This window comes from Perognathus longimembris, chromosome 28, assembly GCF_023159225.1.
Source record: "Perognathus longimembris pacificus isolate PPM17 chromosome 28, ASM2315922v1, whole genome shotgun sequence".
NCBI classification, from domain to species: Eukaryota; Metazoa; Chordata; class Mammalia; order Rodentia; family Heteromyidae; genus Perognathus; species Perognathus longimembris.
Genome location: NC_063188.1, coordinates 103,878,942 through 103,899,054, shown reverse-complemented (window position 1 = coordinate 103,899,054; position 20,113 = coordinate 103,878,942). Strand labels below are relative to the sequence as shown.

General features: G+C 42.0%; 1 protein-coding gene across 12 annotated transcripts in view; it reads left to right on the top strand.

Moving 5' to 3' along the window:
- Reps2 (RALBP1 associated Eps domain containing 2) overlaps positions 1–20,113 on the top strand; it is a 173,447-nt gene that overhangs the window by 41,001 nt on the left and 112,333 nt on the right. For 10 of the 12 annotated variants that reach the window (XM_048336897.1, XM_048336895.1, XM_048336894.1 and 7 more), the window contains exon 2: positions 11,880–12,003. In XM_048336897.1, coding sequence (XP_048192854.1) covers positions 11,880–12,003 — 124 coding nt within the window. Of the gene's footprint in view, positions 1–11,586; positions 11,677–11,723; positions 11,743–11,879; positions 12,004–20,113 lie in introns of those variants that run through there. The other 2 variants (XM_048336903.1, XM_048336905.1) reach the window with 2 other exon arrangements.

Here is a 20,113-nt window from a genome sequence, read left to right as displayed (position 1 = left end):
TATATGTGGTGCTGGGGAATCGAACCCAGGGCCTCATGTATATGAAGCAGGCACTCTTGCCACTAGGCCATATCCTCAGCCCCTTGAGTTCTCCTTTGAACTTACCATATTTCAGTTAGTGCATTTGTATATACTTGCACATCACCCAATTCTGATAAAGGTAAATTCCCTAAGAATTTACAGTGTCTCTACAGTGGCAACTTCTCCATTGTGGTTTTTATCGATCAATTAGGTACAGTAGATTGCAAAGTGCCATACAGTATTTTATAACTCCTCCCATCAAGAGGTGGAGCCTCTTTCCAGATCCTTAAAAATCTTCATTAACCTCATGCTTTGCTTTGATCATAGAATGCAGTGGAAGTGACCTTGTGTAGTTTGTGAGCATTTGAGTCTCTTGCTGCTTTGGGAACTCTGCCACCATGTGAGAAAGCCTAGGCTGCATCCAGGCAAACTAAGAACTGCAGAAGCATACACACTGATCAGACCTGAGATCAACAGCACCTGGCCCAGACCAGTTGAGTTGCTCAGAGGAGCTCAGCCAAATTATTGAGCCCCAGAATTTTGAACTAGAGTTTAGGGGTGGTTTGTTATGCAGCAGTGGATGATTGATAGAACCAAGTAGGGAAGCTCTGGAATGATCAAGTCTTACCTTTGGCCTATCTTCTGTAACACCCAGGATTCTTATACAGTTAGTACTAGAAATCATAGCTAAATTGAGCAGAAAAGGAATGTACTGGAGAGATTTTTTGGTGGCTCCATTTTTCTTCAGGAAAGCTGAGGAAGGGTCTTGAAAAAGGTACAGCTAGGGTGCATCACTGCCAGAACCACAGCCAGGTCATAGCGCAGAAGTGGTCCACTGAGGATGCTATTATTCTAGCTACTGAATATTGGATACTTCCCCCTACACCACCACCATTCCCTACCCTAGACTTCCAGTGTAGAGCTGCCCCTGGAGCTGAATGTTTCTTGTGTTACCAGAAAACAGTTATCTGTCCTACTTTGCAGCACTCATTACTGATTTCAAGTGCCTGAGTGGGTGGTGTTTATTCAAGTTTAGGGCCTATGCACATACCTTAATTATGAAGAAATCAGGGAAGTAGCAGACTTAAAAAATTTTATTTAGTTGAAAGCAGGTGGAAAACTTCATAAGCACTGGCAAGGGGACTCAATGCTGGGCACCAAAAGAAAATGACACATGTTCATAAGTTTCTGTCCTGTATTCTGGCCAACTCAGTCAGTTATCACACAGTTCTAATAAAGCCAACTCCGTGTCAAGGCTGTACTTCATCTGCTTCTACTCACATATCTATGCTGATGGCCATTTTGAGTACCAGATAATACTATGGTCTAACTTGGACGCATATTTGATTGCCAAGCTACAAACAATATGGATTTCAGTTGATGAGACCAGAGATTCCAGAGTCTAACACTTAAGAGAATGGAACAAATAGAATCACAGTAGTATTTATGGGATTGGCTAATTGACAGTGAATTTGTTTCATGTTACATTTATTAATTGTTATTTTAAGGTTCTGGGGGTTAAATCCAGGGTTTCACATATGTGGCATTTAAATTTCTAGGCAGTGAGATCTTTCAAGTGTTTTTTTTATTTTTCAGAATTTCTTTAATAACTTCTCTGAACCTATTTGTAAAGCCATCCACATAGAATTAGTGTAGGTATTAGAAATAATATCTACAAAGACAACCACACACTACCTAGTGACTGTGTAGTTGATGTTTGATAAATGTTGATTATCTTTCTCATGCATCTTATATACACACACTCCAATTACATTATAAACCCATTGAGTACAGTGATTGCTCTTATTGTGTTGACTGTTAAGTTGTTCACTCTCTAAGTTTGGCTTGCAAATGTGAGTTGTTCTTGGGATAGAACATCTTGGAAGGAATCAGGACCTAGATCTAAACTTACCCATTGTAGTGGGGCTGTCAGTTTAGGAGGATGAGAAGATTCCATCACATCAGGCAGATGAATGACTACAAGTGATTCAAGGTAAAAGTAGGGAGACCCACCAGCACCCTACAGATGCCCTTCCCTGCAAGTGCATTTCAGTCACCCTAGATCTTGAGAGTAGAGAAGTCAGGGATTTGCTTATCAGAGAAATATTAGTAGGAAACATGAGAGTGAGGTGCTATACAAAGACAGAAGAGAGTAGTGTCCAATTTAACAGGAAAGAGAATGGTAGTGAATAGTTGGAGCATAGGGAATTTAGTCATGGGACATTCATGTGGTCAATATAATGTGCCCATTAGGTTACTTTAGGACTGATAACTTGATAATCATGTCGGGGTTTGGTTCTGGTTACTTAAATCCATCCGAATATGCCATGGTAATACAGAATGCCGGCCTAGAGGTACTGGTTGTCCACGAGACCTTGCTGGGGAGAAGAATAATCATGAATAGGGAGAAAGAGCCCTTCTTCAACCTTGGAATAACTACTTCAAATGAGACCAAGTTCCTTAAGGGAGACATTGTCAGGAATTGGAGAAAGAAACCAAACTAGTGAAATTAGATTGTCTACTTTACCATAAATAGATGATTCTAGTATGAGTTTAGCTCCATGCTAAAAGTTCCAATCTATCTAGCTTTGAGGGGTCAAGAATGAGAAGTCCAGTGTGATCTGGAGTCATTCCTTCTCTTCACATGCACCACTGCTTCATTTACTTGAAATGTCTTGGCTTGCTTTATTCTTGTAAGTCACTAAAAGAAATGTGTGTGTGTTATAAAATATAGAATGCATCAAAATAAACAAACTCAGAAAAATCCCAAAGAAACTGAACCTTTAATTTTACTTTTGAAAAACACTAAAAATGTCAGTATATGAACTGTCTGCAAAGCTAATCCTTTGGCTGGTGAGATTTCCTGAGTTGCCAGAACCGGCAAAGGCTTTATACAATTCTGCCAATGCATTTGTGTTCACCTGAGAGTTCTCTGCCTCCAGCTATACAATATTTCTATGCCATACAGTGCCTCACAACCTGGGCCAGAAACTTAAAAGTAATTTTCTCTTGTGAACTGTGCTGTAATTGCATTTTAACTCAGTTTTAGTATCAAGACTGTTTGTGTGTATGTATGTGTTTTCCTTCATCTCATTAATTCCTGGCATTTAAGTCAGTAACTGGAGCAATTCAGTAAATGTTAGTTCTTAGTGTGAATTCTGTTTTTATTCTCTTCTAAGCCAGTGGGGGTGCCTCCTTCAAATCTGGATCATTCACTCCATTTGCTTTTCTTCTCCCCTGCTCATCTTTGTGTTGGTAGATTCCTATTTCTGATCCGTTTCCATTTGTGTGCAGCCGGCAGGGCATCTTGGAAAGCTGTGGTGTTGGCTTGCCAAGAAAGCCTAGTTGACAAAAGCCGTATTTGACCTTCATTATCACATGACATCATTCATTACCTGCAGTCCTTCCTCATTCCTCCAAAATTTAGGTGCATAGTAAAAGAATCTGTAGTATCACTCCGTCCTGTCTATTTATTCCAGTGCATTGTTTTGGAAATTTGTTTTGGAAAATTATTTTTTATTTTATTATCTTTTTTTTTTTTTTGGCCAGTCCTGGGCCTTGGACTCAGGGCCTGAGCACCATCCCTGGCTTCTTCCCGCTCAAGGCTAGCACTTTGCCACCTGAGCCACAGCGCCCCTTCTGGCCGTTTTTCATATATATCGTGCTGGGGAATCAAACCGAGAGCTTCATGTATAGGAGGCAAGCACTCTTGCCACTAGGCCATATTCCCAGCCCCTATTATCTTTAAATAGTTGTACAAAGGAGTTGCCATTTAACAAAGCAGTTTATGAACACAATGCATCTTGATCAGTGTCACCCCTTCCAACATTCTTATACGCCCCTCTTCTACCTATCCTTTTCCTCATTCTTTTTTTTTTTTTGCTTTTGTAGTTGTTTTTCTTCAAACTGATGTACAGAGAGGTTACAGTTTCATACATTAGGCATTGGATACATTTCTTTTACTGTTTGTTACCTCCTCCCTCATTCCCCCCTCTTTACCATGTGTCTCTCGATTTTTGCTCATGACACATACCCAGTCCTTTCAGTCTCCACCTGGGACCTGGACTTAGTGAGCAGTGCTAAGACCAGCATCCTGCCTCCTGTTCCCTCATTCTTCTTAATTTTGTGGGCTATACATTGGGTTCTTGGGTACATTCTCCTTCTCTTCATCTCCTTCTGTGTCTTTTTTTAAAATGAGACAAAGTCTCACTATGGCCTCAAACTCATGGCCTCTTCCTGCCTTCATTTCCTGAGTGCTGGGATTATAGGCTTACACCACCACACTGGGCATATTCCTACTTGTAGTGAATTGAGTATATTGATTATTTGAGACTGTGTGCTAGCTCCCTAAGAGCAAAGAAAAGAAAACAATGTGGGACCGCAACACATGCGCGCGCGCAGACACACACACACACACACACACACACACACACACACACACACACACACACACAGCATAACAAGGGACGCTAAGACAGTGTTGACTCTTGTCTCTAAGGACATTTTTTTTCTAGTTGAAGGATGGATTTAACTGCACTATATATTGAAAAAAATAGCCTACGTGTTAGAGATGGTGAATATATCCAGTTTTACTTACAGAAACAATTTCCTGAATTCTAAGTATTCAGTAAGCTGCCAATTTTGATCTTGTGTTGCTCTTTCCCCAAATGAATTTTTTTTCCTTTTTCTTTATTATTAATTAGAGGAGGGTGTGCGGTGGGGGATCAGCAACACTGTGTTAAAAAATTATACTCTATCTGGCTTTCCTGTGTAGGTTAACCACTTAAATGTTATTATCCTGCTTTGGTTTTATAGTGATTGTGAAGCATTCGATGCAAGTATACAGTTATTTTCTCATTAAAAAAAAAACAATGTGGGAATCACAGGTATGATGAAAACAACTAGTCTGACTGGACACTTTATTTGAATTCCCATCTTTAAGAACTATTCGAATTTATATTTCACTCTCTAACAGGTCTTTGTGTTTTACTATAAAATGCAGTCCCTCCAGAGGCTGAGGAAACTCCAAGTTCTGGGAGGATGTGTTATATTTCTCTTTGAGTCTGTTTACATGGGATGAAGTGATTACAAAAGGACTTAGCTGCAGTTCCCTTTCTTGCTGTCCTGTGGTAGGCAGTGTTTCTGATTCTTTGGACTTAAAAAAATACTGATTTGAATACATTAATAGAGTCACATAATTCACTATCCAAATATACAAAACTGAATATATCGTGGTTCTCTTTATCTGTGAAGAGTTAAAAATTCAGTTGCCGTATTTGTTTTCTTATTCAGTGAGCCAAACCTGAAATCAATGGGATGGTGCTATGGAGAAGGCAAAGTGAAATGTACCCAAGGCCTAACGTATGAAACTGTAACCTCTCTGTACATCACTTTGACAATAGATTAAAAAAATAAATTAAAAAAAATGGAGGCCTTGCCCTCAAGAAACTTACAGCCTTGTAGGCAGATAGAGCAGGTATACTGAGAACTATTATAGAAAGTTCCAGAGGGCAAGGTAAAAGCCATAGTTTTATTTATAGTTAATTTTCTGTCCAGATATGATCATATATATGTGTGTGTATATATATATATACATATATATATATTTTTAACCTAGGGCCAACTTTAGACTGTAATTCCCCCACCTATATTTCCCCTGCAGGTAGAATTACAGGTACACACCACCATTCCTGGATGTTTCTTGAGGTACAGTCTCACTAACTTTTGCCTGGGCTAGCTTGGAACTATGATTCTCCCAATTTCTTCCTTCCAAGTAGTTAGGATTATAGATATGAACCGCCATGCTTAGCCATAAAAGATATTTTTGAAGAATGGGTCTGAAGGTTTCTATAACACTCTTTTCTCCTTAAAAATAAAAAGCAAACTTTTATTTTTAGTGTGTGAATTATTGCATACATTTTTCTCATGTCTGCAATATGGCACCAACTTTTTCCAGTTGGTTGCTGTGGAAATTGAGTAGTAATATATGATGCTCTTGTTTGGAAGCTTCTGAAAAATTTAATGAAATGTGCAATAAATGGAGGAAAAATGGGAGCTGAGGGAAAGGGCAAATGCTTGTGTTTTCTTGGGTTGGATATGTTTATTTTTTAAGTTGGCATTTACCTAGTAGAGCTAGCTAATTTAAGAAAATGCCCTTTCTTCATGGCTACTGTGGGCAGCACAGGGTGTCAGTGTGTTGTTATGTAGAGCCTAGAATCTCCTGTAAAGGACCTGTTGGTAAATAGTTCAGACTTTGTGGGCTAAGTGGCAAAGTAAAGGCTATTATATAGGCACTTCTATAACGAGAGAGAAAACAAAATTTCCATAAACTGTTTATGAGCATATTTCAAAATATAATAATAGTGTGTGTGTGTGTGTGTGTGTGTGTGTGTGTGTGTGCACGCAGGCCAGTAGTGGGTCTTGAACTCAGGGTCTTGAGCTTTCACTTGGCTTTTTTCTCCTCAAAGTTAGTACTCGATTACCTGACCCACTTCTCTACTTCTGGCTTTTTGTTGGTTGATTGGTGATAAGAGTCTTGAGGATTTGTCTGCTCAGGATGGCTATGAACCTCAGTCCTCAGATCTCAGCCTTCTAGATAGTTGGGATTACAGGGGTGAGACACTGGATGGCATCATATATTCAAATACTTTTTTATTTTTTATTTTATTTTTAATTTTTTTGGCCAGTCCTGGGGCTTGGACTCAGGGCCTGAGCCCTGGCTTCTTTTTGCTCAAGGCTAGCACTCTGCCACTTGAGCCACAGCGCCACCTCTGGCCTTTTTCTGTATATGTGGTGCTGAGGAATTGAACCCAGGGCTTCATGTATGCAAGCACTCTAGCCACTAGGCCATATTCCCAGCCCGACTTTTTTATTTTTATTTTTATTTTTTTGCCAGTGCTGGGCCTTACTCAGGGCCTGAGCACTGTCCCTGGCTTCTTTTTGCTCAAGGCTAGCACTCTGCCACTTGAGCCACAGCGCCACTTCTGGCCATTTTCTATATATGTGGTGCTCGGGAATCGAACCCAGGGCTTCACGTATATGAGGCAAGCCCTCTTGCCACTAGGCCATATTCCCAGCCCCCGACTTTTTTATTTTTAAAAAATATTGTTATTAAGTAGTCGTACAGAGGTTACAATTTCATAAGTCAGGTTATGAGTACAGTGCATCTTGATCAATGTAAACCCTTTCATCATTCTCCAAATACCTTATAAAATTCTATCTACTAGTTAGTTAGAATTCTATTTGGGGATAATCATTTGTTTAAAGAAATTCAAAGTTAGTGTTCTCAATAGTCAAATTGATTGCAAATGTTCATCTTTTTTTCTTTTCTTTTCGTGCTTGTCCTGGGGCTTGAATTCAGGGCCTGGGTGCTGTCCTTGAGCTTGTCTCAAGCTACCACTTAAGCCACAGGTTCACTTCCATTGGAAATAAGAATCTCATGGACTTTCCTGCCTGGGCTGACTTTGAACTGTGATCTCAGCTCTCAGCCTCCTGAGTAGCTAGGGTTATAGGCATGAGCCACCGGCACCAGGTATAAATGTTCCTCTTTTAAAGACCAATTTCAACCTATGAGCTGGATTTGACCCATGGGCACTAATTCTCCAAATCCTGATGTAAGGATCATGAGCTTTAGACCCAGGTACATGTAGATTTGCACACTGGCTCTGAGTGTATAACCTTGAGTGCATCACTAAACTTTTTGACCTGATGGATTTGTTTTTGTATAAAAACTATGGGGGTAATGACAACTACAAGATGAACTACATGCCATTTCTATCCCAGTCTTTAAAAAAAGACAGAGTCATGCTGTGTAGCACAATACCATGTGGAATGGCGTAAGTATTCACAGTTAACATTGGTGGTGGTCTAACTTGAAGATGAACCTGGTAGTCAAAGAAGCAGGGAGCCATTTGGCTCAGGAGTGGAAGTTATACAGGAAGGGAGTGAGTAGTCCTGGAAGCTCTTTGGTGACCTGTTTATAATAAGAGATCATGAAGAGAATGAGCAGGCTGATTGATGTGTGAAGGTGCCCAGGTTAGAGCAGGACTTGAAGCAGGCAAAGTGAAGAGAGAATTGAAAATAGGAGTGCTCTTGGAGAATGCTTTTGGCCTCTCCTAGTAAGAGTTTTTAAGTCTTTCCAAAGAAATCAAGGGGAGAGAGAGACAGAGAGAGACAGAGACAGAGAGAGAGACAGAGAGAGACAGAGACAGCTTGTTCAAACCCTTTGAACAGTTCTGAAAATTTATTACATGTCAGCTAGGAAAGAAATTATTTCAGGCAAACAGAATGTGTGTGGACTCCGCATAGTCACTTAAGCTTACAGAATTAGATAGGGGGAAGCAATTTTAGTGGTCGTGAGCCTCTTTCCAGAACTTTTCCCAGGTTCCACCCAAATGGTCAGTGCATTTTTCTTATTTGTATCCAGCTGTCCAGCAGTTCCGTGTACATCTGTAAGCCCTAAGGAAGTTGATTTAATCCGTTCCGTTTTTTTTCACCTCATGCCTTCCACCTGATAAAACAAACCCTAGTCCATAGGTTTTCACTCTGTCTTAGAAATTTGCATCATGGGTAAGCTAAGATGGATCCAGCTGAGAGTGTTACGTGTTTGGAATTAAAGATGGATGGAATTACAATGCATATCCTATGAAACTAAGAAAATTGAGGGGAGGGGTTGGAAGGGATGGAGGGGAATGATGAAAGGGGTGACATCCATCAAGATGCATTGTACTTAAAAACTGATTTGTTGAATGGTAATTCCTTTGTATTACTACTTAAAGATAATAAAAAGATAATCTAGAAAAGATGAGTGGAATTAAAGATGGTCAGAATCTTTTCTTTTTTTCATTGTTATATCTTTTTATAGAGTTTGAACTATTCAATTGAAATTGAAATTGAGAAGGATTGTTTATCAACTCCTATTTCTTTTTTTTCAAATTTTTATTATCAAACTGATATACAGAGAGGTTACAGTTTCATACGTTAGGCATTGGATACATTTCTTGTACTGTTTGTTACCTCGTCCCTCATTCCCCCCTCCCCCCTCCCCCTTTCCCTTTCCTCCCATGAGGTGTTCAGTTCATTTACACAGAACAGTTTTGCAAGTATTGCTTTTGTAGTTGTTTGTCTTTTTTTACCCTGTGTCTCTCGAGTTTGGTATTCCCTTTCAATTTCCTAGTTCTAATACCAGTATAGACGGTTTCCAATATACTCAGATAAGATTACAGAGATAGTGTAGATACAACCACAGGAAGGTGGTACAAGAACATAATCAATAGTAGAAGCTACAGATACACATGGGATGTTGAAAGTAGTTACAATTGTGATATAACAATCGTTTCCATAACATGGAGTTCATTTCACTTAGCATCATCTTATGTGTTCATAAGGGTATAGCTATTGGGCTCTTGTGATCCTCTGCTGTGACTAGCCTAAACCTGTGCTAATCATTCCCTATAAGGGACACCATAGAGTCCATGTTTCTTTGGGTCTGGCTCACTTCACTTAGTATAATTTTTTCCAAGTCCTTCCATTTCCTTACAAATGGGGCAATGTCATTCTTTCTGATAGAGGCATAAAATTCCATTGTGTATATGTACCACATTTTCCTGATCTAGAATCTTTTCTTTATTTTGAGAAAAGCGCAGTCACTTGACCTTTTTGAAGGAGCAGTTCTATACAGTACCTCCTGCTAATTGAGTGTGATATATTTTCACCCCTTTTCTGCAGATGTCATTAAAAAACATTTCTACCCACAACTTAGAACTTTTTCATAGGTAATTTAAACTTAAAACTTTTTTGAATAATATTACTTATGCACATAATATATTAAAAATTTAACCCATTTTGGATTGAGAAGTCCCAGGCTGATAAGGCTTAATATGTAAATTCCAAAGGCTTATTTTCTCTTCTTTGAAGCTTAGATATTTCGAAAGCTCTTGGTATAGCTCTCAGAGGTTTGGTGTACAAAGAGCAAGAAAAGCAACCTGTTGGCTTACCTCACTTATGTGTATATATACTTGGTTGCAAAGCAGTGATTCTAGTGGTAAATGAGACCAAAGATAAATAAGGTGATTTACTGTCAGAGTGTCTTAAAACTATCATAATAAATGTTTTTTCCAGCAATTGTAGTTGCCTGTAGTAAAGAGCTTTCCAGTTCAATATAGTAGTTACAAAAAAGAATAATGAAAGGCCAAGTTGATAAAAAAAATCATGCTTTCTGAAATATAGTTGTTAAATTGTTCACGTACCAAAGTTTAACCTTCCTTCCTTCCTTCCTTCCTTCCTTCCTTCCTTCCTTCCTTCCTTCCTTCCTTCCTTCCTTCCTTCTCCTTCCTTCCCTCCTTCCCTCCTTCCCTCCTTCTTTTCTTCCTCCCTCCCTCCCTCCTCTCTCCTTCCTCCCTCCCTCCCTCCCTCCCTCCCTCCCTCCTCTCTCCTTCCTCCCTCCCTCCCTCCCTCCTCTCTCCTTCCTCCCTCCCTCCCTCCCTCCTCTCTCCTCCCTCCTCTCTCCTTCCTACCTCCCTCCCTCCCTCCTCTCTCCTCCCTCCCTCCCTCCCTCCCTCCCTCCCTCCTCCCTCCCTTCCTTCCTTCCTTCCTTCCTTCCTTTCTTCCTTCCTTCCTTCTTTTTTCTTTGAGACAAGTTCTCTATGTAGCTCAAGCTGGCTTTGAATGCCTTATTCTTCTCCCTCTGTTACAGGCATGTAACATCTTATGTGGCTTGTAATTTCTTGAAATTTGGAATTATTCTGCAAGAGAACTGTCTTATAATTGGAACTACAGTAATGCTGTTGGTGGGATTTTTTCATGCACAGTCTATACATTAAGATGTGTAAATTCATAAAACATAAAACTCAGTTATATTTTATTTTGAGCATAAATTCCATTCAGTGGAATGGGAATTTATTGACTGTATCTTGGGTGCCCAATCTTGCGTTAGGAGGTGAATGGAAGTCACCTTGCCCTTGCACTTTAATGAGACCCAGTAATAAACAGATAATTATAATGTGGTAAATGCTGAAATAAACATTACAAAAATTTGAAAAAATTAGCCTGTGACTTGGAACAATGATTAACTCTTGGTTTTGCTTGTTTCACCTGGATGTCTATTTATTCCTCTCCAACCTTTTACTTTGAAACATATCCATGATAATATATCATGAACTGAACATTATAGGATTGAGGGCTCTCAAAATACATTGGGAAAATGAAGTATATGGTTATCCAGGAAGTTGGAAAGTTGCTAGTGAGAAGTGCCATTTGAGTTCCATCTAGGTGGGGGAGGAGGACATTGTTATTCTTGATGGTGAGATGAGAACCAACAGTTATTGCAACGTCTTCAAGGTATTTGTATGTGCATTGCCTTTTATGTTCCTCGGAAAATGAGCACTCAAGATATAATTGTAATGATTTTGTAATAGTTTTTTTTTCTGAGAACTTATCAAAATAATTGACATTCAACTTCAATAAACCTGGATGACCTGCAAGTGGTAGTAATGACTAATCTGTTCTCTGTTCACTCCAGTAACTTTCTAGACTTTGAACATTCGAACCCAACCCCTTAAAAGTCACTCTTCTTTTAAGAAAAATAACAACCTCTGTTTGTCACTTTTGCTTTTATCTTTGAAGAAGAATCATTCATCAGTTCTGAAGTAATTGGGGGTAGGTAGAATTTAATGATCTGAATGAAGAAAAAACCTCCCTGTAAGCTGGAGGAAAAAGAAACCAGTGTGAACACTTAGGTTTCCCGGGGGAATTTCTGGTTTACTACATCGTGAAATCTCAAAGGTTTCATCATATAGGTTTGTCTCATTTTCCTGTTATGAAATGGGGTTTCAGAATGGTTCTTTCTCGACTGTTTGCAGATCACAGAACTGTGTGGTGCGAAGCGAGTTGGTTATTTTGGTCCAACACAATTTTACATTGCCCTGAAATTGATTGCTGCAGCACAGTCTGGCCTCCCTGTGCGGATAGACAGTATTAAATGTGGTAAGTATCTCCCATTTTATGTGTTTTATTGTTCATGACAAATTTCTTATTTACAAGGGCTGCTTTCAGTGGTTTAAGACCTGTTCTGCTACATTTTGTGGATTTTTTTCTAGTTTGTTCCAACTTCTCTGTACAATAAAGTAAGAAAACTTAGTGGGTAGCTTAGTTTTGTTTTTTAACAGAGGAAACATCAAGTTTTTCTTTAGCAGGATGAAATTGGAAAAGAAATTCTAGAATCTGAGACAAAATAATACCTTTCATTTTAATTTTCCACTTCAGATAACTGTATTGTTATTTAATGCTGTGTTAGCTATTAGGTCAGAGTAATGGGAGAATGGGAATTATGGGAGAATGAACTGTCCTCTTTCTCTTTCTTCCATCCCTTCTAGTAATATGGATGTCCTCCTCCTCCTCCTCCTCCTCCTCCTCCTCCTCCTCCTCCTCCTCCTCCTCCTCCTCCCCCTCCCCTTCCCCATCCCCCCTCTTCCCCTCCCACTCCTCCTCCTTTTCCTCCTCTTTCTTCCCCCCTCCTCCCCCTCCTCCCCCTCCTCCTCCGTTTTCTTTTTTTTTTGTGAGACTGCCACTCAGACTTGGTACTTGATGCTTTGCTGATTGGCTGGAGCTTTTCCAATTGAGCCAAGCCTCAAACCCCTTTCCTCCTGTCTTTGATACAAGGTCTCATTGTATAGTCCAGGCTTGATCTGAACTTGCAATTTTCAAGTCTCAGGCCCCTAAGTGGTGAGATTTATAGAAATGCACCATTACACCACTTACTTAATTCTCACTTCCTGAAGCACTCTTCTGGTCACCTAAGAAATATCAACATTTTGGAAGAATGAATCTTCTCAGAGTTGTGATTTTAACATTTTCTTGCCGTCCCTGTTCCTGGCCCCATTATATGCTCAAGTATTTTTCACAAGTTAAACAAAAGGGAAAACCTTCAACTGCCAGCATAATTTCTGTTGCCTCAGTAGGAGTTTAAAAAACCTGTATGAAGAAGTGATCTATCACGCGAATGCACTGAGGCCCTTGGATAATGCACTTTGTTAACACATAGCTTTCATATGTCCACATATTATGCAGGAATGTTTTTTTCTTTTCCTCATTTTGAGATAAAAATGACTCATCTGCAAACCAAACTCATCTTCTTACTCTTTTCCTCTACAGGTTCTGGTAGACAGGTTCTGGCTATGGCAGACAAAGCCTTTGCAACTAACTATAGGGAGTCATAATTGTCATGTTGACCTTTATCAAGGGCTTAGAGTGGGCCAGACACTGTGTCCTTTTAGCCTCATAGTGTTGTGCCAAGTCGTGAGACCACCACCAAGAAGACCACCGAGACTCAGACATTCCAAAATGCAATAGCAAGGCAAGACTTTATTCAAGCGGGGCCGCGGCCCGGGCCTTGTCCTACCCACCGACACAGTGGAAGTTAGGAGGAAGCCTGGAGCTGCGATTACACAGGGCTTATAAAGGCAAAAAACAAAGTTACAGCAATCAGGTGTTCAAGCAAGCAAGATTAGGACACAGGTACAAATCTGATTGGCTCAGGGTGCGAGGCATTCTAGGGGTGGTCAGAGTTAAGCATTCCCAGCGGTTAGAGTTCTAGACCGACTGGGCCCTAATGGGCTTGTCCTGGGTCTGCTCACAGGACCTGCTTATCTCAGGTTCACGTGGTAAAGTGGGGTTCACGTGGTAAAGTGGGACCTGACTTCAAAGTCTGGCACTTCATTTCCCCCTTTTCCTTTTTGGTACCTTGGGAGCCAATCATGGCTCCATTCTGTCCATTTCAATGGCTTGCACGTCTAGGGGATAATATAGAGGTAAGGCATGGGCCAGTAGGGCCCAAAGTAGTATCCGAAAATAACTCTGGTCCCTCGGTTTTAAAGGGGGGCTGATGGGTGAAGATCATCCATCTTCTGTAACTTCTTCAGGCTGACTCAGGGGCATTGACCTTACCTAGCCAGGAACCTATAACCTTACCAAGGGACTGCAGGATTACTGTAAACTGAAAATTAACTTTCAGCTATACAGACTTACCATTAGCTGTATAGTGTTTAGTATCCAAATGTAAGCAACAAAATAATACATAAATTTCTCAGCTGTGCTCTAAGGGTCGGGTGGCTATACCCGTATTCCTGAGCAAGCCCAAAACTACCTAAAATAAGGTGGTCACCTCACTTTGGAGTGAGCTGCCAAAATAACATCAACACTAGCCAGGCTAGTAAGGAAAGAAGGCAAAAAGAAAATTATAACAATGTTTAGTTTAACTATTTTTTTTTTTTCGGCCAGTCCTGGGCCTTGGACTCAGGGCCTGAGCACTGTCCCTGGCTTCCTTTTGCTCAAGGCTAACACTCTGCCACTTGAGCCACAGTGCCACTTCTGGCCATTTTCTGTATATGTGGTGCTGGGTAATCGAACCCAGGGCCTCATGTATACGAGGCAAGCTCTCTTGCCACTAGGCCATATCCCCAGCCCCTAACTTTCTTTTCTTGAGGCGAAGGCGAAGCGGCTGAGTCGGGTGCTTGGAGACCTCCCATGTTCCACCACGGTAGTCATCATCCAGGGCAAAGGGGTCAGCTGGCCTGGTGTGGAAGCAATGAACCCAAGTGGCGATGCCGTCTAGGGTCCCTTCCACCGTGGTTCTAAGGATTTGGGGTTATGCCTTTGGACGAACACCCAGTCCCCTGGTCTGAATAAATGGGGTAGGGACAGAAGCAGAATCATATAATACCTTAAGTAGGGGTCACATATTCTTGTGCACGAGCTGCAATCGAGTTTACACAAAAATTCAGCATCATCCAAATCAGCAAGCAATTCAATCTGAAGGCTTAAAGCCAAGCTGATAGGGAGAATTTCTTCCTCTAAGCAGAGCAAAAGGAAGGAATGACACCCAGTCTGTGCCAGTCTCTAAGGCCAATTTAGTTAAGGTTTCTTTTAGAGTCCGATTCATTCTCTCTGCCTGTCCTGAACTCTGGGGTCTATAAGCACAATGCAATTTCCAATCCGTCCCCAGTGCTGCAGCTATTCCCTGACTTACTTTTGAGACGAAGGCCGGTCCGTTGTCCGACCCAATGGTGGATGGGAAGCCATACCTGGGTAGGATTTCTTCCAGGATCTTCTTAGCCACTACATTTGCGGTCTCATGCTTTGTTGGATAGGCTTCCACCCATCCTGAAAAGGTGTCTACAAAAACTAGCAAATATTTGTATCCAAATTTTCCAGGTTTAAATCTACTTCCCAATACACGCCTGGCCTATCCCCACGGAGGCGAGCTCCTTTAGTAACTTATTGATTGGGGGCGTTGGTGAGCTGACAGACCTTACAGTTTTTAACAATATCTTCAATAAGTTGATCTCCTTTCTAATTTTCACTTTGGAGTGTTGGAGCAGGTCCTGCATTCTTCGGGTTCCCATGTGAGAAGCTCAGTGGATTCTCTTAAGGATCCCCTTACCCAGCCCTTGTGGCAAGATAAGTTTCCCTTCACAAGTTTTCCACCAGTCATTGTTTCCTTCTCTGTCTGGGGTTTTGTGGGCCATGGGAATTTTCTTTATCCACTCCAAGTCTTCTTGGGAATACTGGGGCACAGGAGGCAAAGCTCGTGGCCCTGGGTCTACTAGAGTCAATACTTCTGCTCTGGGCTGAAGGGCTGCTTCCTTAGCTGCCTGGTCGGCCAGATTATTCCCTCTAGTCACCGAATCAACTCCCTTTTGATGACCTGGACAGTGCATAATGGCAATAGGGCCCGGATGAGGCTTATTGCCACAAAAGCTTTTTGCATCTGCTCAGTCCAATGAAATTCTGGGAGGTTTTTGGTGGCTTCATATAGAAGCTTGGCCATCTCAGCGAACCCAGGTATCCACAGCCGGCAAAAGTGTGCTGTTCCCAGGAACTCTGACTTGTCTGGCTGACTTAGGCACAGGGATTTTCAGCACAGTCTCTTTACATGCATCTGACAGCCAACGCTTGCCCTCTTTTAATATGAAGCCCAGATAGGTGACTTCAGGTTTACAAATTTGTGCCTTTTAACATTCTAGTTTGTAAAAGCTTTTTCCTGACTGGCTGGGGAACTGATCTCTGATGACCTAAAAAAAATTACCTTTGTAGGCGTTTAACAGATCTCAATAAGGACACAATCTCAGGTCTACAAGCTTTCTTTCCTGAACAGATGTATCAGCTTAAAATTCTCACTGCCAGTCAGAGCTTTGAGTAGATGCAGGATGTTGAGATTTTAATCTATCCTCTCATTTGACAAACTTACCCTTACTAACCACTATCACAGATGACTGGCAAGTTCCTGCCCAGTAGACAGACATGGGCATTAGTAAGGCATGCTTACGAACTATTCTTCTAGGACTTCCTGGCTTTGATTAACTTTTGAAAGCCCAAACGGGAGTGACTCTGGGATCTGACACCATCTCTGCCATCCAAGCAGCAGCTTACTGCCTCTGGATGCTCCATCACTTTTGTCCCAGGAGGAGTGACTTTCCACTGGACTTGGACTCAGGGCCTGAGCGCTGTCCCCCAGCTCTCCAGCTCAAGACTAGCACCCTACCACTTTGAGCTCCACACAACTCCATTCCCAGCACTCTGCTGGCTGATTAGAAACAAGTCTCTCACAGGGACCTTTCTCTGCCCGGGCTGGCTTCGAACCGCAGATTTCAGATCAGTGAGTCTTACAAGGGGCCACTTTACTCCAATTAAAAGCAACAAGGTGGTCCACACAGAAGTAGTTTTTAAGCATGCTCTCTTACCTGGAACTTATTAAGGGCCAGTATTAGATCTTGACAAACTTTTAGGAATCACCTGTGCTTCTCTGTGGGCCTGCTGGAAATTGTTACAAAAAACCTACAAAGAAGCTGGAATGGCAATTAAACATTTTGGTGGCCATAACTCTCCTTTTCTCACTTTGCAATAATTATTTAGGACAATTTTACTTCCAAATTTCTTATCTAGAAATGTATTCTTGATTTCCAAAGCCTTTTTAACACTAACACAACACTAGCTTTTATCTGCATTGGAAAAACTGAAGCTCACAGGCATTCTGAAACCAGGTGCTGCCCTTTGCCTACGGGCTGCTTGTTTCAAAAGAGCCTCTTTTTTTTTTTTCCCAGTTACTGCATGGCATGAAGACCTTTGAACTCAAATGACAATTTTTCCTTAATGCAAGAATTACAATTAGAGATACTTATCCATTCAGCTTTCCAATATATTAGTGAGAAACATTGGCCATTTTGCCATTTCTTCCTACATACACAGAGTTAATGAGAGTTTACTTCTATCCCCATTAGTTTAATATATATCTTTTTAAATCCAAATTTCTGACACTTAGCTCTGATTTTTTTTTTTTTTTTTTTTTTTTTTTTTTTTTTTTTTTTTTTTTTTGGCCAGTCCTGGGCCTTGGACTCAGGGCCTGAGCACTGTCCCTGGCTTCTTCCCGCTCAAGGCTAGCACTCTGCCACTTGAGCCACAGCGCCGCTTCTGGCCGTTTTCTGTATATGTGGTGCTGGGGAATCGAACCTAGGGCCTCGTGTATCCGAGGCAGGCACTCTTGCCACTAGGCTATATCCCCAGCCCTGATTTTTTTAATTAAACATTTTCTTACCTATAGTCCCTCTTTAAAACAATGCAACAATCCTTTAAAGCATTTGGTAATGCCCAAACTTGATGACCATTTGAATTTAAACTTAAACTTAGTTTTGCATTGTACTGCAGTCTTGAACATGTTCACACTCTGGTTCTGAGCTATCTCCTTAACCTCCCTCTAGTGAGCTAGGATCAAGTCTAGAGGGCTAGATGGAGGTTCCCATGATAGAACATTACCCATAGCTCTGATCAGATGTTCAGTCCAAAAGGCTACAGAAAACAAAACAACTATAACAATATAAAAGGAGGAAAATACAGGCAAGAACAAGAACAAGAACAAGAAAAAGAAAAACTGGAGATCTCCCAAATTGGTACACACAACCTCCTGCATGGGTGCAGAAGGAGTGGACTCAAGTTGAAAGTGGGGCTCCAGAGGTCCCCCTTCAAGGACAAGAACAAGAAAAACTGGAGATCTCCCAAATTGGCCCACACAACCTCCTGCAGGGGTGCAGAAGGAGTAGACTCAAATTGAAAGTGAGGCTCCAGAGGTCCCCCTTTAAGGGTGGGGAGTCTAGGGCATCCCCCAGTCTCCCCAGGATTGCCGAGTAAGCGCATCTGCTTTGACAACCCCTTCAAGAAATAAGCAAAAGCAAAACAGACAAACAGACGCATGACAGGACAAGACAAATCAACAGCGCTGTTTTCTTACCTTTGGAGTCTTGGGTCTCGGGGGTCTCTGGGGCTATCCCGGACGAGCCCCCAAATGTTGTGCCAAGTCACGAGACCACAACCAAGAAGACCACCGAGACTCAGACATTCCAAAATGCAATAGCAAGGCAAGACTTTATTCAAGCGGGGCCGCGGCCCGGGCCTTGTCCTACCCACCGACACAGCGGAGGTTAGGAGGAAGCCCGGAGCTACGATTACACAGGGCTTATAAAGGCAAAAAACAAAGTTACAACAATCACGTGTTCAAGAAAGCAAGATTAGGGGCTGGGGATATAGCCTAGTGGCAAGAGTGCCTGCCTCGGATACACGAGGCCCTAGGTTCGATTCCCCAGCACCACATATACAGAAAACGGCCAGAAGCGGCGCTGTGGCTCAAGTGGCAGAGTGCTAGCCTTGAGCGGGAAGAAGCCAGGGAGAGTGCTCAGACCCTGAGTCCAAGGCCCAGGACTGGCCAAAAAAAAAAAAAAACAAAAAAAAAAAAAAAAAAAAAGAAAGCAAGATTAGGACACAGATACAAATCTGATTGGCTCAGGGTGCGAGGCATTCTAGGGGTGGTCAGAGTTAAGCATTCCCAGCGGTTAGAGTTCTAGACTGACTGGGCCCTAATGGGCTTGTCCTGGGTCTGCTCACAGGACCTGCTTATCTCAGGTTCACGTGGTAAAGTGGGGTTCATGTGGTAAAGTGGGGCCTGACTTCAAAGTCTGGCACTTCAATAGCATCTAGCTAAATTAGGTATAGTGGCTGTGTGAGTTTGCATTAGGATAAAATGGTGTCACACATGGCAATGTAGTCTCAGTGCCTCAGTTAGCTATAGGTAGGTTTCTGTCCACATTACACTGGATAATCTTAGGTTTTTCGATTTAACTTTGCAGGGCAGCTGGCTTTCACGTGGTGGCTCTGTGATCTTGGGTATTTTACCTGTGACACCACCAACACAGCACCTGTTTTGATCATTGCTACAGCAGGGAGGGGATTTTCTAAGCCTACTAGTTAAATTCTTTGGTCCAGATGTGACTCATGATTGTGGCTTTTAGTGTTTTCCTTTCCAGAGCTTGTCACAGGGCTGTGTCTGTGTTGGGGGTTTTAGCCGCCCCCTGTGGCCCCCTGACCTGCTGGAGAGAGGGGGAAGGCACGGGACCTGATGAGCCAAGAACAGAAAGGGTTGACAGACCGCCCACCTAGCCCTCCCTCACTGGAGGACAATCAGATGCATCTGGGAGTCAAGTCAGCACAAGATCTCATTTATTGAGGGGAGCACGTGTAACGTATAAGGCACAAGAGCCAATCAGATCGGCAGGAAGGGGAGGGGTGTATGTGCACCTATCTAGGGACTGCAAGGGGAGGCATGAGCTGTCCATAAGGGCGGAAGAGCTGGGGATCAATCCTAGAGGTGGCCAGTTTTCTCCTCACAGCCCACAGAACTGCCTCTGGGTTCAGCGTCAGGCGCCATCTTAGCCACACGTGGCCTCAGGACAGAGAAACAGGTGGGGCCAGCTAGTTGACTTCCTCTTTCTGATCCAGGTGTGTCCCACATGTCTGCTTCACTACAGAGCAGACTGGGGGAGCACAATCCTTTGGGGAACTGGTTATGAAGGAACACTGCAAGTTTCTACTATGGTACTCTTAGTGTCTCTATTTTACAATTGTGTAGTTGAATTAGATAAGTTGAATCAACTTGCCTAAGGTCCTAGGGTCAGTAATGTTTGGATTCAGGAGCTCTGTTTTCTAGTTTTCATGTTCTTTTATTTTTTGAAGGGGTGGATGCAGTGCTGGAACTGGAACCTAAGGGCCTTGT